General features: G+C 55.0%; 1 protein-coding gene and 1 long non-coding RNA gene across 2 annotated transcripts; one reads left to right on the top strand and one right to left on the bottom strand.

The window, feature by feature from the left end:
* The first annotated feature begins 537 nt into the window (after positions 1-537).
* LOC132646514 (uncharacterized) lies at positions 538-1485 on the top strand. The gene is made up of 2 exons (XR_009584813.1): positions 538-1183; positions 1280-1485. It is a non-coding gene; the product is annotated as an uncharacterized LOC132646514 (long non-coding RNA).
* A 2706-nt stretch (positions 1486-4191) lies between these two features.
* Positions 4192-15190, bottom strand: Rd3 (RD3 regulator of GUCY2D). Its single transcript, XM_021664039.2, has 3 exons — positions 14830-15190; positions 7349-7648; positions 4192-5648 (listed from the first exon to the last, which is right to left on the bottom strand). Exons 2-3 carry the CDS (start codon positions 7642-7644, stop codon positions 5357-5359), a joined length of 588 nt encoding a protein of 195 aa, XP_021519714.1. The 5' UTR covers positions 7645-7648; positions 14830-15190; the 3' UTR covers positions 4192-5356.
* Positions 15191-16480: the final 1290 nt, after the last annotated feature.

The following is a 16480-nucleotide window of genomic DNA, read 5'->3' as shown; positions in this document are numbered from 1 at the left end:
ATTGAAGAGGGTATAAAGAAAGATGGCTCAGCGGCTGAGCCCTGGCTACTCTTCTAGAGGACGTGAGTTCAATCCCAAAAACCTACATGGTGGCTCACAACCGTCTGGAACTCAGGTTCCAGCGGATCCAAGGCCATGTGGCCTCTGTGGGCGCCAGGAACCGATGTCTACACAGTCCTCCACGCAGGCAAAACTCTCACACACCAAAAACAATTTTTTTAATTCCAAAACGTCTGGGAGGGGAACACCTGAGAATGTCTCAAAATAACGCACGTTTTCAAGGTGGTTTTACTACTGCTGGCTCCCACGGGCACTCATTTCAAACTTTTTTCCTAGCTTCAACAGTTCTGCCGTCCACGAGACAAAAACTTGACCTGAGCTCTCTGCAGTTACAGTTCCTTTTCTTCCCGTAAGTCGGAGTTCTCGGAATAGGTAGCTCCGGGAATGCAGAGGCTCAACGCTCCCAAGAGTGAACGCAAAACGTAAGAACGTGCGTATCATTTCCGGGGCAAGGCACAGCTTCCAGCGAGTGTTCAAACGGTGTGGCCGTGAGCTGAACCCTCGCCTCCCGGCCAGCACGGGGGGCTCCCGCGCACCGTTCCCACCCGTGGCGCTGACACCAGTGTCGGCCACCTCCGCGGCTTGTTCGCCAGGACCGACGGACACGCCCCGCAGACGCCGAGCCTCGGGGAGGCGACGCCCGCGAGCCTCAGGGTCCCGGGCCGGCCGGCCTGACTGCGGCGGGGCGGGACTTCCGGGCGCGCCTGCGCACGCCCCGCAGAGCCGCCGCCCTGGGGGCGGGGCCGAGGCGCTTTCGGGTCCCTGTGGGGTGGGGCCCTACGGGCGGCTCCCGGTTGGGAGCGCTGTGTGGGGTTCCGGTCGGGCCGCGGCCCTCCGAGCCGGTCCGCGCGTGGGGAGCAGCCCGGCCTCAGGCACCGGGGCAGATGGCGGAAGCTCCCCGGGACCGGAGGCCCAGGTCCTTTACCGTGGGGTATTTCCTTGCGGTTCGTCTCTGGCAGCTGCGTCGTACCCGCGGTGTGGCGTCTGGCGGCTGAGTGCGCCGGCGTCTTCCTCGGCCTCGGATCCTGACGGCCTGACCCGCGGCCTCTCACAGGTGTAGGCAGCAGCTGCGACTTTTTCCCGGAGTGCAGCACGGTGCCACCCCTGAGGGCGCGGATTTCAGGTCGCAGCTTATGTTCTCCGACTTCCCGGTAGACAGTTTTTAATAGTTCTTACTTTTTTATATTAACCACAGGTTATTTACTTTGCATCCCGGTAGACAGTTTTTTAAACATTACAACGTTCTGGCCTGGAGAGATGGTTCGGAGGTTAAGAGCACCGGCTGCTCTTCCAGAGGTCCTGAGTTCAATTCCCAGCAACCACATGGTGGCTCACAACCATCTATAATGAGATCTGGTGCCCTCTTCTGGCGTTCAGGCACACATGCAGCAGAACACTTGTATATGTAATAAATAAATCTTTTTTTTTTTTTAAATACGACGTTCATTTCCTCTTCTGCGAATCGTTTTTTCATTTTTTAATTAGAAATGAGTAAATGTTTTCAGTACCAGTCATGGAGGTGTCCTTCTGTCTTCTCTCCATTGTTTAAAATAATAAGTTTTCCAGGGGTGAGCTCCCAAAGGCAGTAAATGAACGTGAGTCGAAACACCGTTCTGATAAAGTTTGGGAAATGCATAGACAGAGCAGGTGGTGTAGAAGTGGCAACAGCCTAAGCAAGGTCCGTGGGGTGTACGGGTCACCTCTGCTGGGCCTTGACACAGAGGCAGCAGCCTGCAGCCTGGTCCAGCAACTTCTTTAATAACAGATGGAGTCCCCACGGCACAACCCCAAGAGCCCCCAGAGCAAGAGCTTCCAGATCAGGCTCAGCTTCCCCGCCTACAAGGGGAGCACACCCTAATCCTTCAAATCAGGTGTGTTCTCCACAACCTGTCCTTCAGGCACGGGCACAGTCCCCACTCAGCTGATCCCTGAAGATGTGAACTCAGATAGTATTCCCGACATCCAGCCCGGTAGTTGCCCAGGCCACCAGCCTCATGGAGCAAGAAGGCATTTTGCCAGCCCAGCCCAGCATCCCATGCTCTCAGCTTGCTGGCAGGCATGGCAGACCTCAGACCTCCCAGTGCAAGCTCACGACGGCACCGGTAAGGCAGATGAACCCAGATCTCACAGAGTGCCAGAGATCTCCACAAGTACAGTGTTTTGGAAGCAAGACATTTCCTTTCTCTTAAGACTGTAAACAACTCTTGGACATTTTGTAGCCTGAAAGACAACTTTCCATGGGACTTGAAAGAACTGTGGCTGTCTGTGGCTTAAAGCGAGCATGCAGGCAGAACCTGAGAGATGACACTACAGGACTGTGGTTTGTTAGGGCTGCTTATCCCCACCCATTCTTCCACCTTGGGTGTAACTCGTGTGTACTGGGAGGCCCCCTAGTATTGAAACAAGCAAGCATGTGCCCCCACCTGCAGTGCCAATAGTAGAAACCTATTTACTGCTACAAATGGTTGGCACTTTTTGCTATTTTCTTCGTTTATGAAAGAATTAAAAATCTAAAGTCAGAGAACAAGAGATTAATGTTACTGAAAGTTACTCTCTATATAATTACACAGCAGAGAACCTTCTCCCTGAAACCGCTGTCTGGCCTCCACTGTGGCTACATCTCAGTCCCTAGTAACTTTTTAAACTCACGGTATGATCTTGCACTTGAGGAGACACAGAATGTGCTGGGTGTTGTGACGCTGTTCTTGCCTGTCCCACCCCAAGCTGCAGAGAGTGCCCACATCATGCCATTCTGTCTCACTCCAGTTGTAGACATTGCTCTGCAGGTGTTAGAGCATCCTGGCTGAGCTGAAGAGACTCTGAGAATGTGAGCAGAGAGCAGTTTTAGCTCACTCTCAGGGTCATTGTCTTTTATCAACTTACTGTTTCTCATAAACAATACTCCATTGTAGAGTTACAGGACACTATATGACTGAGTATTACTAAATCACACTTTTCTGATCGCTGTGTGGATGTGTGGGATTTGATGAGACCCGCACTCTCAGAAACAAAATGCAGGAGTCATATGTCGGGAAAAGTGTGGATAGTTTCAGTGTGGACTAGGTATTAGATAATATGAAAGTTTGTGTTAATTGTATTAGCAGTTTAAACAGCAGTGTGTGTGTGTGTGTGTGTGTGTGTGTGTGTGTTGCAAGACAGGGTTTCTCTGTGTAGCCCTGGCTGGCCTGGAGCTCACTGTGTAGACCAGGCTGGCCTTCAAACTCAGAGATCTGCCTGCCTCTGCCTCCTGAGTGCTGGGACTAAAGGCCTGTGCCACCATACCCAGCCTTCTATATTTTTTAACCCCAACTTCTGGAATGTTCTCTTTTGCAGAGCACACTGAAGTGTTCAAGAGTGAAGAATCTTATCTGGGATTCATATTAAAGTATCTGCCAAAATTTTGAATTGATATATTTAAACATGAAATATTAGCTATTAATATATGAAGTACATATTAATAACTATTAAAGCTCCCTTTACTTTCAGGACTTGAAACTTTTCAGAACAAGTAAGAAGCACCACAAATAAAATGCAGTCCTGGGGGGGTGCAGCTGCAGCCCATCTCAGGTGGAACTCTTTGCCACAGCAGAGGATCCATCTTTGTCCCGGGCCCTCCCGCCCCAGCCCACCACTTCTGCATTAGACTCTTTCATTTGCTGTCCCTGGGTTTTTTAAGTAGAAATGGCAGCGTGGCCATTAGTCCCTTTAACAGCCCGGGTGCAGAGGCCAGGCTCTGGGCAGGCTTTAGTGTCACAGTGGAGATGGGACACAGCAGGCAGTACTGACAGGCTGGCGGCACAGCAGCCACTGCAGCAAGTTCCCCACCTCAGGTTTTCCTTCTGTTTGAGGAGAGCAGAGACCCGGAAGGAGAATCAGTCTTCTGAGGACTCCTCTGAACCTCTCTCTAGGCATATCCAGCCTGTGAGGACCTCGCCGAGGGCCCCACAAGCTCCCAAGCCCTCCGCATTTCTTCCCAGCTGTGTGCTTGTTTGTTTCAAAGCCTTTCCAGTTCTTGGTGTCACCGTGGAATGATCCACAAACCCCCTGAATCGAAGTGAACCCCCATCACACAACACAGGCCACTTTGAAATTCCATTCACAGTTTGGCAACAGTGAGCTCAGTGTCTTTCAATGAAAGGTGTTTTTATTTAGAAGTGATTATACTAACGAGCCAATCAGCTCCTTCATCCTGACAGCGGTGGCTAAGACGATTGTGTCATCCTCTCATTCTATCCAGATGCCATTGATGTACCAAAACCAGGTCATTTAAGAGAAATACCCGTTCTGTACCTCAGCGCTCAGGAGGCTAAAGCAGGAGAATCAGTTAACCAGCAAGCCATGTAAAGAGGCCCTGTCTTGAAAGAGGAGTAGAAGGAGGGAGGCAGGAAAGAAGGAAGCAAGGAAGGAAGAAAGAGGAGAGGTAAGGCAGAGACTTCCCACTGAGCCGGGGACTACTTGCATTACCTGCTGATTTTCCTCCCCTGAGATTTTTATTAGGCTATTAAAAGGTTCACTTGTGTTTTCTGGGTACTGGGGACACACTCTCCCCTGAACCCCACTTCTACCCTAGAGTGTGTGGGCTAGTGCCATCGGTTAGAGCAGGAAGATGCCTGGGACTGGTTTGCTCAGGCGTTAGAGGTGACCTCACTTCCTAGAGAAAGCTGGAGAGTAGGTGTGGACAGGAGGATCCCCGGACTTCAGAGGCCTCGGCTCCAGCAGGAGGTCTGAAGGCTTCTAAGCCCTGACTCCACGTGATGACCCTACCTAACCACCCTAACCCATGCGGTGGTAAGGAACGGGTAAGACCGCAGCGGTTGGAGATACAGTCATTGGTCCTGCCCCGTCATAACCCGGTATTCAAGGACTCGGAGGCAGGAACAGCCCACGCTGGACGCATCAGAGTTAAGGCAAAAGCAGCGAGACCCCGAGAAAACTCCATCCTTCACTCGCTGGCTGGACAGAGGGTCGTACAGTCTCTGTGGCCCCCACCAGCAGTCCTGGACCCCAAGGCTGGGTTCCCTTGCAGTGAGTGTCATCAGCAAAGGTGCCCTGAATGGGTAGGATAGATGGGGCATCCCGGAAGTTGGGGCAAGGATGCAGGCCTTGTCAAAGGGACAGACACTTGTTCCCTGTTCCGGACCGTGGGAAGAGATGGGGAGGAGCCCGCTGGTGTCACTATCAGGCAGGAGCAGGGACTGGTCTGGAGGCCAGTCCGCGCCCTCTGGGGTGGGCGGTGCTGGCCGGGTCTGGGCGGGTGGGGAGGCTCCAGCACCGCTCCGCAGGTGGCCGCCGGCGGTCAGTCGGCCTGGGGCGCCCTGAACTCCGGCATGCTCCAGGTGCGCGGCGGGGGCGGCGCGCCGCGCTCCACGTCCTCCGAGATGGTGCGGATGTCGCTGGCGACGGGCGCGATGCGGGCGCGGGTCTTCAGGGAGGACAGGCTGCCGCGGGGCCGCAGGCTCCACTGGCGCGTGAGCCTGTGGGCCTCCTCCTCCTGCTTCATCTTCTCCAGGGCCTCCTGCAGCGCCGAGCGGAAGAGCCGGGCCACCTCCTGCACCTCCGGCTCGCGCTCGGCCAGCAGCTGCCGGAACCTGCGGGGACGTGATGTCTGAGCACCCCCTGCAGCAACTCCCCGCCCTGCTCTCGACCCGTCCATCCTGAGCTCGAATCCCAGCTCCGTCCACCTCTACACTGAGCCTCTACGACCCTGTCTGTGAAAGGCAACACTTCACAAGCTGGTTCCCCTAGGCAGGAGCCTGAGGCTGACGGCGACCTCAGCTGGCTGTGGGAGGCTCTCCCTTCCCCCCTCCTCCTGCCCCACCCGCCCTGTGACTGCCCTGAAGTGCCCGCAAGACTATGTCACTGAGAAATCTCCCCCAGCCCGGGTCTCTTCGGGCTCTGCTGACGCTCTGCTGCCTCTTCTGAGGAAGGCCAGGAAGGCCGCAGGTGGCCTCCGTGGTCCTGTGTGTCTCCCTAGCTGTTTCCTCTGCCTAGATTTCTCTCTGGCGCTCAGGGTCGTCCATTTGCTCCCTGCCTTCCTCCGCCCTTGGCATCACAGCAAGGAGTCCCCGTGCAGTGGGTTTGGCGGACAGACCGGGTTCCCTTAGGGTGCTATGTCAGCTCCATCTTCTCTTCCGAAGTAAATAGTTTTAGGGAACTCCATCAGATAGGATCAGAAAAACGGGAGGCCTCAGTCTAAAAGGAAGGTAGCCAGCAAGAAGACTACAAAAAACGAGAGGGGAAATAAGGGCAAAGTCCTCCTTTGGGGGGAATTTTAGAGGAAGAGGCACACTGGGCGAGTGTTGGAGGACATTGGAGGGGTCAAGGTCAAAGTGTAGATTTGTCCTTTACAAAGGGAAATGCAGAAACTTCTGTTCTTCTGGAGTCAAAAGTCCCTGTTTTGGAGTGACTTTGCCAGTTCTAGGAGGACAGAGCTAGGTGGCCACAGCCTCAGGAAGGTGGTTCATGTTCCAGACCGTGTTGTACCGAAGCCTTACACACTTGGTGCCCTGGGCTCTCACACACACTTGCTGAGCCATACCTGTCCCTCTTCCCCACACACTCAGACCCGTGTCAAAGTTGATTGAAACAGAATAGTTAAGACGGGCTGGGGCTGGAGAGATGGCTCAGCGGTTACGAATGCTGTCTGCTCTTGGAAAGGTCCTGAGTTCAATTGCCAGCAACCACATGGTGGCTCCCAACCATCTATACTGGGATCTAATGCACTCAGAAAGAGCACTCATCTACATAAAATAAATAAATAAGCCTTTTTAAAAAGATTATTTATTAAAAGAAGAAGAAAAGAAAAATTAGGATACCAGTTTTCTACAGATTTCCTGGGAAAGGTCCCAAAGAAAGAATACTGAGGCTGAAGCAGCAAGATTGCTGTGAATTTGGGACCAGCCTAGACTAGCCTGGGCTGGAAGAGAAAGAAGAGGAGGAGGAAATGCAGCAGGAGAAGTAGGGGACATTGAAGATAAACAGGATAAAGGAGCTGTTGTTGGCATGCAGGTTCATGACCACCCAGCAGAACACAGAGCTTAAGAGGCTCTGAGCCTCGCCCGCCCCGCCCGAGCCCCGCCCACCATAGCCTGAGGGCCTCCAGGATCTACCTGCAGGCCCCAGACGCAGCCTCTCCGGGTCCAACTTGCCTTTTCCCGCTCCTTTTCCTACCTTACCCCCTCTAATACGCATCTGGGCCCCCGGTGCCCTCTGGCTCTGATCCTCGCAGCCCTCGGTTCTGCGCCTGTGAACTTCTCTGGAGCCGGCAGGGTCCCCAGGCCTGGCTCACCTGAGGATGGCAGGCCCGCAGTAGGACGGGTGGATCCGGGCACACACGCCCTCCAGCTGCAGCCGCTCCGCGGGGCTCAGGTCATAGGAGGGCCTGGGCGTGCTGGCCAGCCAGCTGTAGTCCACGCCCGTGCAGACCTTCTTGACCGCGCGGCGGCGCTCCCTCTGCTGCCTCTCCACCTCCCTCAGCTGCCCGGCCAGCTCCATCATGAGGGTCTCCAGCACCATCTCGGCCGGGCTCCGGGCTGACAGCCGCGGCGGGGGGTCATTCCACCGGAGCCGAGGGATGAGGGACATGGTCCTGCGGAGACAGCGAAGAAGCAGGTCTTCCCTGGGCCCCGTGTCAGCTAGGGAAGAGCCCGGCAGACCAAGGAGAGAGGAGAGCCAAGCCCCGGCTGAAAACCTTTGCACCCCACACACACACCTGTGCGGGATCGCCTCTTTGCGCAAAATTCTTTAATTATGGAAAACGAAGTAGAGAGGCCGTTTGAGCAGCAGTTGTGAATAAGCGTGGCTCGCTGTGAACATTGCGTAGATATGATGCATGCAGCCACGGCGATAAGAAACCCGAAAACACTGCAGCGCCCGAACCCCGAGAAACCACTCCCCAGATCTCACTAACCCTGAACAAAGCAGGAAACGGGACATGGGACCTGCTGAGCACAATATCCCTGTGATCCATGAGGGAGAAGCGCACACAACACAAACACATAAAGCCAACAACACACAACATACATACACATACAACACACAGAGCAAACAACACACAACATATATACACCTTCAACACAGCAAACAACACAACATGTACACAAGCAACACACAGAGCAAACAACACAACATATATACACATACAACACACAGAGCAAACACACAACATACATACACATACAACACACAGAGCAAACAACACACAACATATATATATAGAGACACACACAGAACAAACAACACACAACATACATACACATACAACACACACAGCAAACAACACAACATATATAGAGAGAGACACACATAGAGCAAACAACACACAACATATATACACCTTCAACACACGGAACACACATGTATACACACACGCACCCTTAGATACTTAGATCCTGTGCCAATCCAACAAGGAAACGCTGTCTCAGCCTCCCGTCCAAGGATGACACACTCAGAAATGTGTGGGCTGACAGTTCCCTGATAACCCTCCACTCACCACCATGAGTGGTGAATGCTTATTCCACTAAGCACTCACCAAGAGCAGTGCAGAGACACTGACATGACAGCACTCAGGACCCTGCTCTCCGTGGGACCCCGTGACTGGTGAAGAGCATGCTCAGTTATCTACGGGGGGGGGAAGCATTAGATGGGGTGCAGGTTCAGAGGAGCTATGGGTGGGTGGGGAGAGAGTAAGGGCAGACGTCAGACGCAGGGCTGATAGAGATGGGGCCTGTGTGACGACCCAGCCGTGGTCCAAGTGTGCAGAGGGCTGCTTGAGCAGGACATCGGGTAAAAACAACTCCAGACCAATCAGGTCATTGTGAAACCAGAAACTCTGCAGCTGTTAGAGAAAAAAACAGTACAGACACAAGCACAGCTGTAGTGGGAATTCCGGGGATTCCGGTGTCTTCAAAAGCCCAGTTAGGCTATGTGACTGTGGTCTTGTTTTAATCCCAGGTGTGGGATACGGGGCTGCTCCAGCCTGTCCACAGCAGCTGACGTCAATGTGTCTCGTGCTCTGGCCGGGGCATGATTTGTGCCAGCTGCACATAGTTTAATCTGGTCCCTCCTGAGAGGGCGTAAAGGGGAGATTTGCAAGCTCGTCATGCTCCCTCTGTTGCTGCCCCTGCCGCCGCTGGCCCGTCCTGCTATTGCTGATTTGCTGGTTGACCACTGGATATCCTGACAACAAAGACTGAACTTGCCCCAAGGAACAACACCCTCCTCAGCAGGAAGTCGCCTGCAAAGGTCTACGGGGCCCTTTCCCCTCTAACGCTCTGTCTCTCCTACTTAGTGTTGGGGGGTTAGTAGGGGTTAGGATGGATAAGAAAGGGAGGTAGAAAATTATAAGAACCAAAAAAAATGATAAAAACAAGTACATAACACATAGCAAGACTTTGTCAGGAGGACTCTAGTTACTCAGGAAATAAGGCCAACAACCAAGAAATGGAACCTGATGAAATTTCAAAAGCTTCTTTGGAGAAGGAGGGGTCTGCAGAATAGGAGAAAACCTTTGACGTGATGGCTACACATGTGACACAATTAATATCTAGAATACACAAAGAATTTTAAAAAACTAAACAAGAAATTAAATAATGGTCAATAAGAGGGCTGATAAAATGGACAGTTTTCAAAAGATGACATGCAATGACACGCAATGACACACAATGACACACAATGACATACAACAACAAGCAATGACATACAATGACACACAATGGTATACAATGACATGCAGTGACATACAATGACCAATGAACACAGGGAAGAATTCAATCTCAGCCAGAGCTGGTCCCAGGAGTGACCACCCAGCACTATTCTCCTGGAGACCCAAGCTGCCCTGTAGCAGCAGATTTTTTTTTCAGGGACTAAGGCTGGGTGGGCCCCTGAGTTCTGGGAACCTAAACCTCTGTGGCCCATCTTGAGGCTCTCACTGGAAAGGAGAAAGTGGTCTCAACTTTGCTCGCCCTGCCTCCGTACTCACAGGGGCCCTGATGGAACAGCAGCTATTTCTGTCCCTGGGGCCAGCTGCTCTGTCCAGCAGGCTGGAGGAGCAAGCCAGATTAAGTTCTTAGGGTGAGAGGATGGAGAGGGAGGGTGGAGGAAGGGAGGGCCACTCTGCAGATAGTCCAGCCAGGGTGGACTCCAGACCAGCAGGCTGTGTGTGGCCTGCCACCCTCTCCTCCCTGCCCAGGGAGGCGGTGGCCCCCCTCTCCTCACCGCCCCCTCTGGGGTGCTGCTCCCCTTGGAAGCAGAGCTCCCCGGCAGGCTTGGGGGCTCTCCTCATACTCTAGCTCGTCACTGGAGCCTATGACAGGCCCTGGTGACCTCAGAGCCTGCCGTAGAGGCCTGCTCCCCACTCAGCCTCACTAACAGCCTCAGGCACAAGCCTGGGCTTGAGGACTGAGTTGAGCTGGGGTTAGGGAGACTATTGCGCTTCCAGGGAGTAAAGTGGCACAAGTGTCTGGGAGAATGTCAGGGGGCCACGCTGGAGTTTGTGGGTGTGGGCAGGCTTACACTCCAACCACTCAGACAAGCAACAGACATGTGTGTTTACACGCACACAAACGTGTAACTCCAGCATTTGCAAAACCAGTTGCTCTATCTAAGGTCCTTTGGTGTTGGATTTGGTGTTTTTTCCAGCTTCCCTGCATGGCGGCGCGCGCACTTCCACCAGCAGGCACAGGCAGTGTGCTGGGCGCACTTCCACCAGCAGGCACAGGCAGTGTGCTGGGCGCACTTCCACCAGCAGCCCTAGGGCCTGTGCCATGCCTTCCACTACACTAAGTGTGAGGCTCCCTTGAGAAGTGTGTGTTCAAGAATAGGTTTGGTGGAGGACGTAATTCAGCACCCTAGATTCTGAGCTGGGGTCTCTGGAGAAAGCCACTGGGATTCCTCTGCAGGAGACAGCCCACGTGGAGGCGCCTGTCTTCAGTGCGCGGCCATCCGAGGGGACATCCCGGAACCCCTCGCTGAGAGCTCACTGTCCATCTGCCCTGATAGCCAGGCCTATGTATACAGGGTAAGCACACTGTCGCACACTCCCCAGGATGTCTGGGACACACAAAGCCGTGTCCTGTGCAATGCTGGGTTGGCCATCCCAGAATGCTCTGCACTGAGTGCTGCCTTGCCTGCCAGACAGCAATCTGCTCCTGCCTGTGGTGACGCAGTCAGGAAGGGAGAGAATGAAAGCCAGTCAGGATGAGGCACGGAGGGTCCCAAGACAGAAAAGACCCTAGTGCTGTGGTCTGGGGAGGGGGGGGCAGAGGGAGGGTGCTGGAGGGTGGCTGTCTCCCGTGTCTGGGAGATGGGGCAGGATGGATGCAGCCCACTGCTGGTGGCTCCTTCCCTCTTTCTCCCCAGATCTCTTCTGAGGAGAACAACCTCAGACATGCTGAGGCCAGGGAGAGAATGCCAGCTGTCCCTGACTCATCTAGCCTATCTATGTCCAGATCACTGGAGCCTCAGTTTCCCCATCTGTAATGGGTCAGTGAAGGTGCTGTTTCAGCTTCCTGTACAATCAGAGAAGCCTGGCCAAAAGCTTTATATATCATAAGGCTGGTCCCCTGTGGCTGTCACTGGCCCTCCCTGGGGTCCTGAGAGAATGGAATAATGAACTTGGAAAATTTTGCTACCACCTTTAACTTGAAATGTAGCATTTCCAGTCTGGAGAGATAGCTGTGCAGCTAAGAGCGCTTGCTGATCTGGCAGAGGACCAGCACCCACAAAGCGGCTCACGTTCTGGGGTATCTGAGGCCCCTTCTGATATCCACAGGCCCAACCACACACAGAGCACACATAGATGCAGGCAAAGCCCGCATGCACGTGAGTAGATCTGCAGTATTTTAGCGCAGCATTTCCTCCAGGTAGAATCGCCACCACCTGGCCCGGGCGTGCCCGTCCGTAGCTCCTGTTACTGTCCCTCCAGCCAAGGAGGGGGTAACCACAGCCCAGTCCTCACAGCCCAGTCCTCACAGCCGCCATTTATGGAATGGCGTGTGCTCACCACTACTCTGAAGCACGGCGTTTGTTAGGCGTGTCGATAGACTTCATCATCCTCCCTGCACCTAGAGAAGCACAGCTATCACTGTGTCACATGTTTTCACAGATGTTTCAGCAGCTGCTTTTCTACAGAGCTGGTTTTCGCTAACCCAGCTTTGGTGGTTTCACTTAGGAACACTTCTCAGAAAACGTGTTATTGCTGACCCCCAAAGGTCTGGAGAGCAGAAAGGAACGCTTATCAACCACCACTTCCTGCCCCCAGCTTGGCGCAAGCTTGACCCCAACCTGGAGCCAGGCCTTCTGAGGCCCTGCGATCTGGTGGCTTTGGAGGCAGAGCTGAGCCCCTTTCCTTCCAGAGAAACTGCAGGTGTCTCGGGGCACGCAAAAGCCCCCATTTCCACCGCTGCCGCTAGGCGTCGCTCTCCTCGCACCTGCCGCCTTCCCCCTTCATTACACCGTCACCTCTGCGCGCAAGCGGAGCCTCCCCTCTGGCCTATTTCTGGACATCCCTGAGGACAGTGACTTCTCACCATAGAAACGCCCCAAGCCTACCCTGACTCCCCAAGGCAAGAGGACGCAGGCTGCAGGCAGTTAGACCACTGTGCGCACCAGTGCCGCACAGCGAAGGGGTCCTTGGTGAAGGACCCTGATTTAGTGGTCCAGAGGAGCCGACCAGGCGGCGCGCTCTCCTCGTACAGCCGGGCTCCCGCAGCGTCGGCAGGCCAGGGAGGGCTCTGTTCCGGGGACCCTCGGGCCGCAGAGCACAGGTTCCCTGGTGGAGCTGCGGCCAGACCTGGGTCCTGGCAGAGAGCATGTGGAACGGCTCCCCTCTCTCACTAATTCTCTTCCTGGCTCTGTTTTCTCAGGCCCGAGGTCAACCTCACAAGCTGCAGTTGACCTTGTTCCTTCTGCATTAAAAAAATAATCACCTACAGTCCACCAGGCCAGCTGTAAACTGGCCTAGCCTGTGGGTCTTAAGATTACCTGACAAAGACCTGCTCATCCCTCAAAACAATCGCTAAGAGTTAACTGCTCCCTGTAGCCTGACCCGTATTACACCCCATGGAGATAGCATGGATCTCAGCGGCCATGGGACCCAGCATGCCAGCGTCTGAGATGGGGGGTAGATGGACGCATGGGCATCTGGACATGTGGGTTGTTGGATGGACGGGTAGATGAGTGAGAATGAGTGAGTGAATAAGGGAGGGAGGGAGGGAGGGAGGGAGGGAGGGACTGGGTGGATGAATCCGTGAGTGTGCGGGTAAATGAGTGGGTGGGCGATGGATGAATGCAATGCATGCATGTGTGGATAGATGGAAGGGTGGCAGATGGGTAGATGGATGGGTGGGTATAGGGATACTTAGATGCATGTGTGGATAGATGGGTCCATGGATGGATGGATGCATGCATGCATGGATGGAGGGGGGGGTGGATGGATGGAGGATGGGTGGATGGATGGGTGGGTGGATGGAGGATGGGTGGATGGATGGGTGGGTGGATGGAGGATGGGTAGATGGATGGGTGGGTAGATGGAGGATGGGTGGATGGATGGGTGGGTGGGTGGAGGATGAGTAGATGAATGGGTAGATGGATGGAGGATGGGTAGATGGATGGAGGATGGATAGATGGATGGAGGATGAATAGATGGATGGAGGATGGATAGATGGATGGAGGATGGGTGGATGGGTGGGTGGATGGAGGATGGGTGGATGGATGGGTGGGTGGATGGAGGATGGGTGGATGGAGGATGGGTGGATGGAGGATGGGTGGATGGATGGGTGGGTGGATGGAGGATGGGTGGATGGAGGATGGGTGGATGGATGAGTGGGTGGATGGAGGATGGGTGGATGGATGGGTGGGTGGATGGAGGATGGGTGGATGGATGGGTGGGTGGATAGAGGATGGGTGGATGGATGGGTGGGTGGATGGAGGATGGGTGGATGGGTGGGTGGATGGATGGGTGGGTGGATGGAGGATGGGTGGATGGAGGATGGGTGGATGGGTGGGTGGATGGATGGGTGGGTGGATGGAGGATGGGTGGATGGGTGGGTGGGTGGGTGGGTGGATGGAGGATGGGTGGATGGGTGGGTGGATGGATGGGTGGGTGGATGGAAGATGGGTGGATGGATGGGTGGGTGGGTGGATGGAGGATGGGTGGATGGATGGGTGGTAGAATATATGTGAATGAAGGAGTGTGTAGATTGCTGAGACTCCATCAGTGGTCTCTACCCTAAGGCTGAGGTGCAGATCATCAGGTCTGACTACAGTGGACAATCTCCGAGAAGCCCTCCCTTCATCCCAATGTTACAGCGAGGCCGTCTCCATTGGGCCCTCCCCACCTCCACCCAGGTTCCCTCTGGTGTCTTACTGGACCTAATAGTCTCCTCCATTGTGAGGGAACCACAGGGTTCCTGGTCCCTGCTTTGTGCCCAAACTTGGCTCTGCACCTTAGAAGTGCTCAAGTTGCATTTCTCAGATGGATGGCATCCTCTGGTTTAAGATTCGCCTTCTCCCCATGCAAGGCTCAGGGGAGAGCAAGGCTGGCTTTCTCAGCCCAGAGTAGACAATAGCTGTGGCTTCCACAAACTTCCGAGGAGAGACCCAGGCTGGGTCCACTCACCTTGGATCGGTGAGGACTGGAGGGTCCCCATGGCCACCTGGGTCCAGCCTACTTTCTGGTTCTCAGCCTCCCCTCAGAGCTCATCACCAAGCGTGGCTAGCTGTTCCCTGTGAGGGCCCAGAGCTGCCACTTCTGGGGAGACCCCCTCTTACCTGAGGTCCACCGCCTTCGGGGCGCTGTCACTGTCACTGTGAGGGTCCTGCTTTCTGCTCCCCAGTCTGGGAGAAGAGAGCCTTGATCTTTTCTAGAGAAAGTAGGATGTTTGGCGGCTAAAAACCGGCAGGGGAGGAAGGGCGAGCTCCATCCTCAGCCTCCCTCTGCCTCTTCCACTGCTGGCCGCTCCTGTGCTTCCTGGGCTTCCTCTCCAGGAAGTTTTACTGGAGGAGAGAGCCCGCTGGGCCGCTGTTTGCAGAGTGTGTGTTTGTCCCTAGAGCTGAGCCACAGCTCCCTGGAGGCAGGCCAGCAGCGGTTGTCATGGAGACCCACCTAAGCCTCTTGGCCTGCAGCAGTATTAGCTGACTAGGGAGGGCTGACCTCACACACATGCCAAGAAGACCGGCCCCGAGAAAGCGCAGTTCCCGGAAGGCATCTGAGTCCCTCCTCTCCCAGAACCACCTGGTTTGCTGCCATCAGACTCTGCGCACCTGCCACGGCAGATCTTGCCAGCCGCCTGGTGCATGGGGCCTGAATGCAAGTGCATTATTCTGGGTCCCAGGGGCCCATGAAGACTGACCCCTGCATTACTTCCCCTGCCTGTTGCCCTCTCTGTCTTTCCTTCCCTCACAACGAGACGGGCACACAAAAGGTGCAGGTCCAGGGAGACGAGAGAAAGCGGGTCCTGGGAGGTCTGAGGTCAGGAGCTGGCACAGGCTTGCTGCTGCATCCTTCCCTCTCCCACCGCCTTTCTGCTCTCTGGCCACATGCAGGCTGCTCTGGTAGCAGGCCACATGTAGTCCTGTTCGTGCCTCACAGATGTGAGGAAAGGTGTGCGGCCTGTGAAGCTGCAGAGAACTAAACAACCTCACTGTGCCGCCCCTGGGGGATGCTGGTCCAGCCCCGGGAAGGGGCGGCTTCAGACTCACCTCAGTCAGCTGTGTGGAGAGTGGAGCAGGAAGCCCAGCCAACAGAAATTTAAGCCAGGCCTGGCTCCTCAGACTGGACTTGCCTGCCCACCTGCATTCTTGAGGTTTTGGCGGGGCACGGGGTTCACAGTGTGGGCTCTTCTGCCTTCCTTCCTCAGGCAGAAGCAGCAGGCCCTCCCGTCAGGAGCTGGGTCTCAGGGTCAAACACTTCTCTTGGCAAGCTCGTCACGACAGTCGTGCCAGGTGAAAGGATGGTTAGGGACCTCCTTGGCAGTTCCCAGGTGGCCTCCATCTAGGGCCAGCTAAGGCCAGAGCCATCTGAGGACAAGAGCGACCAGTGGCTAGCACCCTTCCCATGGGTCAGAGTGAGTGCCTTGCCATGGGCCTGCACAGGAGTGGAGATAGTTCTTACTGGGAGCCTTTCTCTGTCCTTCCCCTGACTAGAGGGCAGCCGGAACTCCCACCCCGGAAACACTAGGCGTCTGCCCGCCCAGCCCTTCTGTACCCCCTTAACAGAAGTTCTGCTCCTGTGCTTTACACGAGCCTCAGAGCCCTGGCCTAGGCCCCCAGCTTGGGCTGATGGGTGGGCAGGGACCTGGAGAATCCAGGGACACCTTGGAGAGGGCCCACCAGTTGCCCCCGCCTCCCCTCAGCCCCCCTATTCCCTTGTCCCTGCCGCAGTCCTGAGAATCCCCATGCACAGGCAGCAGAGGTCTTCATT

This window comes from Meriones unguiculatus, chromosome 11 (genome assembly GCF_030254825.1).
Source record: "Meriones unguiculatus strain TT.TT164.6M chromosome 11, Bangor_MerUng_6.1, whole genome shotgun sequence".
NCBI lineage: Eukaryota > Metazoa > Chordata > Mammalia > Rodentia > Muridae > Meriones > Meriones unguiculatus.
Note: the sequence above shows the minus strand (reverse complement) of the source record. Positions and strands in the feature narration are given on the sequence as shown.